The sequence below is a fragment of the Fopius arisanus genome, unplaced genomic scaffold (assembly GCF_000806365.1).
Source record: "Fopius arisanus strain USDA-PBARC FA_bdor unplaced genomic scaffold, ASM80636v1 scaffold00009, whole genome shotgun sequence".
Classification (NCBI taxonomy): Eukaryota; Metazoa; Arthropoda; class Insecta; order Hymenoptera; family Braconidae; genus Fopius; species Fopius arisanus.
Genome location: NW_011887748.1, coordinates 444,602 through 450,601, shown reverse-complemented (window position 1 = coordinate 450,601; position 6,000 = coordinate 444,602). Strand labels below are relative to the sequence as shown.

Genomic DNA, 6,000 nt, shown 5'->3' with positions numbered 1-6,000 from the left:
ATAATAATAATAATATTAATAGTAACAATACGAAAAATAATATTAATTATAATTATGCATTTTTAACTATTTATAATATTTTACATTATATTATTGTTGTGTTAATATGACTTGAAATCGTTATTTTTCTATAACAATACTAACTATCAATGGTATTATTATGATTATTATTGTAGGGAGTCATTGTTTATTTATCGAATTAATGAATCTTGTGATGTGTTTTTCGGTAATTTTCATTGTTGAAATTAATTAAAAGTAAAAAGAGTGATATAATCTAATTTTCATATGAATTTATTTATTCAATTAACTTGTCGTTTGTTTTAATGATTAAAAACGTTGGAGAGGAGGTTATCATATAAATGATGATAACGGATTAATCATTTTTAATATTAATATCTGATTAATAATTATAACAATGTTGAATATTTTTTTTTGTTTAGTTATTGGACGTGTTGGTTTACCCCTTCTCTGCGCAGCCGCGTGCGCGCCTGTGCTAGGGACCCCACGACTGGTCGTGTCAGTTGGGCTCAGGACGAGCCGGTGAACGCATCGGAGGATTGCGTCATCTCCGTTCAGTTTATTTCTTCACAACATCGTGCTTCTCAAAACTTAAAACAATCAAAACCCCTCTGAACCATCCAATCATTCGTACAAATAATAAATCCACGTGATAATATCCATTCATGAAATAAATTCCGTGTTTGTGATGGTTGCATTTGAATCGGAGGTCACACCAATGACACGAATGTGAATAGCCATTGAAGAGAATTGAGAATTGTTTAACGTGCCCTTGAGTATTGTTGCGAGAAGTGTGGTGAATCATCTGTTCATTCATAAAATTTTATAACACCGGTGACTTCGACGGTTGGTAAACGATGTTGTTCGCCGGTTTTCTCTGTCAGAGACGCCGGCGTCGTCTGGAGTTCCAGCAGCCACCCACCGTCATCCTCAGTGATAAAGTTAAACATAAAATCTGAAAAGAGAGAAATCAAAATACCAACGCTATTTTTATCGTGAAAATTTGTGTGAAGTGATATCCAGTGTACAACGACTTGTGAAAAGTGTTTTTCCGTTCGTTAATTTTGGTGAGGATAAAACTAGTGGTGCCGTGTGCAACGGATCATTCCAGTTGATAATCCATTAACTTCAAGGAGTTATTTACATCGAGAAAATAGCAGAATGGATGACTTGGCGGTGAGTACATTATTTATTTTCTTCTGTTTACGTTTGGCTTCCGAGTATTTGAGGAATGAAAACAAAAAACAAACGATAGGTATTCGGGAGTAAACAATGGCCGGTCAACACTGGAGATTTCTATTATTTCGGAGCCCGAGAATTCATTCAAATTAGAACTACATAATAATAATAAATATATAGTAATTAAGGCACTGCGGGATGATATGGACATGTTTTTTATTCCAGTTGTTGTAGTAGCAATTAAAACTGGCGAATGTCTCCATCGTCTCACAGAATGACTATCTAAAATTATAAAACCATAAAAATCATTGAATCATCAGATTGAATGACAAATTAATGGTTAAAAAATCATCTTTAAAATTCTCTAACGTCATAATCAATGAAGTTTGAAGCAAAAACATTTGAAGCTCATACGATTAAAATTTCAATCGACAAATGATGTACGTTATTATCACCGATTTTTTCACATTATTTACGTTTTTATTATTTTTGGGGAGTCCCATCGTGACAGTATATTAATCTACTAATTCCTAAATAGCTAATTAATCCATTAGCGTTTGTTTAAACATAAAAAATGATGAAAAATCATGACTATATAATTATGAAAATTGATAATACAAGAATTTTTAACGTACACCCGTGTTAGTCTATGGATCTCTTCATAGATGATATCGAAATAGTGTAAATATTTTCTAGAATATTATCGGTCAGTCCTCCCTGAAGTGGTTGAATACACCGACGCGAGTTTCGCGGACAATGAGACTAAGATTGCTCATTGTTGGTGATATTAACGCGTTGCAGCATAAATCCTCGTTTAAATCGTATTCAAGGAATATTCAGCTGTACTTCTATTATACTTTTCATAGAATAATATACGCATGCCTTTGGGAGGGTTGAAATGCTGGCCTTCGTCACGGATAACGCGCGGTCTTCATTAAACCTAAACTTTGCGTGTTTCGCGGCCATTAGACCGCCTGGCACCGGCCTACAACTAATTTGTACTGTAAATGAGATCCTCATACCCTACACTCACCCTTTACCTCAAATTTCCTCTCATTTTTCCCTCTTACTCTCTCTTAATCCATGGGATTCTCTTGCCCCACCATCCGGCGAAATCCAATCACCTCGTCACGTTCAGATCACCCGGAAATTTCGTAATATTAAATATACCCCTCCCCTTTTTTTTAAGACGGGGATTATCACGAAATTATATCAATTTTTTGAAGTACTTTGGAATCACTCGGGGTTGATTGATGGCATTATGATTATGGGGGATTATGGGGTTTTTGGAGAAGTTTTATTATTGAATTTTCGGTACTCGTTTTAATTGGAATTTTTTTGATTTTTTGATCCAGGTCTAGTCGGGAATTCGAGGTTTTTTGGGGGGAATATTTTGGGATTGAGGATTGAATGGTTAATTATGTTTGGGGATCTATATCCGGAAGTAAATCGCTAATTAATGAGTTATCGTCCATATCTTATCCTTTCTCCAGTTTTTTTTTACGAATTTCCGAGAATCGATTGATAAAATTGCGATGAAAAAAATCTACCGTACTCAACTTTTATTATTATTGAACAAGGAAAACCCCATTTTCATTAAATTTTCCAAAAATTCTCAAAATTTGACCAACAACTTGAAAAAATAATCCATAAAATATGAGTCCTTGAATAAATAAATTGGAGTTGCCCCAAGGCGGTAGATTTTTTCAATTCCCCCGGTGCAAAAATTTCCGAAAAATCTGAAAAATTCTAGAATATCATGCAATAACTCTAATAACTCCTAACTCTCATTGAATCTCGATTACTGGTGGTTGAATATTGAAGTGAGAAAGCTCTTGTATAAAAACGTGTCGATTCTTTGAAGACGTGTAAAGGTGGAAGTGGGTAAAGGGATTCAGTTTGGAGGATTCGTAAATCTCTGAAAGGTCTACACAGCAGCCAAAGGGGCGGCAACACAAATGCGCTCTGAATTCCGATTCGAATCGAAAAACACCACAACTCCCTCCATTCGTTTATTTATTTAAGTCCTTCAGTCTTTTTTTTAAATACGAGTTTCTTTCCACCTTTCGGTTTCATCGGGCGGCAAACAGAAGTTTTTGAAACGTTATTCGTTGACTTTTTTTATCCCATTCGTAACGGCCGCGGTTTCCTCGCACACCTTCGCCGTTCCGGTATTTTGTGAATCACCCTAAAGACAAGACAAAAGGTAAAAGAGTATTGAGGACACATAATACATAACGCGTGATAAATCTATGTCCACAATCTAACACTTGAATCGTCGAGTTTATTTGAATTTTTTTTTTCTTCATTGCTCCTTTTTGGTCGTTGCACTTCTCTTATTTCTCGGTCCCCTGATTTCTTTTATTTATTTATTTATTTTTGAGATTTATTTAACGCGGTGAAAATGCGCGGATGGTACGGCGTTGCCGACGCCGAGGTCTTTTCACAAATGGACATTTATTTAAAATCGCACCACTATCTGTTCTCTATATAATACTGTGGTGTTGGTTGTGCCACAACGGGAGGAGAAAGAAATATGTTAATGTAGGGAAAGAGGGAGAGGAAGGAGGAATTTATTTGTTGAATACACAACAGCGACGAAGCCACAATCGGGAACAAAAAAATACGAATGTGTAGACTACGTACGGCGGTGGCAAAAATGGATCGAATTTCAAACGATTTCATTATTTTACCTTTTTATTTAGAGTTTCACATTTTTCCATTGTTGTGTGACGTGATTTCTGTCATTGAAGGATCATTCAAATATTTATCTCGTTTCCATCTGCTGTCGTATTTCGCTTTTCATTATTTTTCAATCGTCAATTTTGAATCATGACATTTTTAACTGTTTTTGGAAAATATCTCGGTACTGGGGGGAGATAGGAATATTCACATGGATACCTGTTTTGTAGCTCTCATTTTTCTCTTGAAATAATCTAGATACGAAAATTTCGGTGTAATTCTTCAATTCCGAGTTATGATTTAATATTCATCCCACTTTGAGACTTTCGCACAGAATTACACTTTTCAAAATTTAATAAACTCCGAAATTTCTCTACATGATTATATTTATCTATTTTCTCTTCTCCCTGTGGCTTGAATCATTCAGAGGTACGCCGAAAGATAAGCTAGTTAATTAATTGATAGAAATACAGTGAGTTGACCCATTAAATTGAGTTCCCCCGCAATTATAATATCTTTAATGATTTTGGATAAAAAAATTTCATAAAGACATGCAAATTCAGTGGCACTGGTCGGTCGTTATGATCTCGGTTAGGGTAGTATATTCATCTCTCTGGAATATTAAAGTGACTCCGTGTGTCGACTCTTAAATGTCCTCACGGTGTATAATATCGCTTGCACGATACGTAATCGCTCTGTACGTACCCTTAATAATTGTTGGTGCGGTAGTTTAAATTTTCGCTGGATATATTCCCTCGCTTAATGATGTGACCTTCCCTAATGATCCAAGTATTAAAAACGAGAAAGAGAGGAAAAAAAACAAGAGTTGAAGTTCTCATTCGATAATTTTATTCCGGGCATTGAGAAATGAGGTGATTGCAATAATTGTGGATTACTCGGCAATCGTATCAAAAATTTTTCCCTTGATTCCCAATTTTCGTTTCGACTTATTGCTCTGTTCATTAATTAACGAGTGATTATGAGGGATTTTATTTTTTTTTTAAGCTGAAATGCAATTTGTTATTGGCTGCTTCCACCGTGATAAAATTATTGACTCTATCGTGTATGAAATTAAGACGTAAAATCTCGTGCTCTGTGTAATCTTGCCTTTTGCCGTGAAGTTCACATGCACACGTGTTTCTTATTGCTGTTGCGGCACTGGGCAAAAAACACCGCGGTGTGGACGCGGTTCAGCAACGATCGATTCAACCGCGAAAAGAAATAAATAAAAAAAAAATAAAGAGGGGAAAAAAAGAGTGAGAAATTAAATCCAGTCACGCTTCCATTCATGTGTGTAAATATCCAAATAAAGGTATTTTAATCGTAAAAAATTATTGTTTTATGGGAAAAATTATGCGCATTTTTTTGTTTTTCTTTTTCTCACGTATCAAATGGATTTTAATTATTGATATTTGAGAATTGGAGAACTTGAATTTTTAATAGACAATACAATTTCATTGATCGTCGGGTATTAATTAAAAAAAAATTGTAGTTCATGCCATTTGGGGGGAAAATTCTTCACTATTATTATTATTTATTTATTTATTCATTGAAGAATACATGGTATAATTCTTGAAGAAAGAATATCTATATACCGGGAATTTATTTCCATTGAGTGAATGAATAAATAATTGAGTTTCGATTTTCTATCGATTTTCAGGGAATAATAACCTCGATATTTTGAGTTTTCGTGAATTGCTAGAGAATGATAAATATCAACAAAAAGTAAAGTAGAAAAATGGCAATAAAAATTAAAACTGCTAACAGTAAAGTATTAACACCTCTTAAATCGTTGAAGCCTCGACCCTGAAAATTGATGAAATCTATCAAAAAATAAATGGACTTTCTCCACGGCTGTAATATTTCACGGGCGTTCTCAGGTGAATATTTAACCCGAAAGTATGTAAATCAAATTTGAAAATTCAACGATACAAATAGCCTCGTAAAATATCAGTCCGTGTAATCAGCAATTATTCGTTATGGGACGTTAGAAATTCAAGTTAATTAACCTTCCGATCAGAAGCTAATTGCTCACAACTAGGAAGCGATAGGGAAGGATGTGGAGGTATATGGAGGCTTTATTCGTGATTACCATCGCCATATCGCTGACGGGGGCTTTAT

At 34.7% G+C, this 6,000-nt stretch overlaps 1 protein-coding gene across 1 annotated transcript in view; it reads left to right on the top strand.

The window, feature by feature from the left end:
* The first annotated feature begins 536 nt into the window (after positions 1–536).
* Positions 537–6,000, top strand: part of LOC105274013 (TSC22 domain family protein 1) — a 43,809-nt gene continuing 38,345 nt past the window's right edge. The window contains exon 1 of the mRNA XM_011316802.1: positions 537–1,194. Coding sequence (XP_011315104.1) covers positions 1,180–1,194 — 15 coding nt within the window. The 5' untranslated portion in view covers positions 537–1,179. The remainder of the gene's footprint in view (positions 1,195–6,000) is intronic.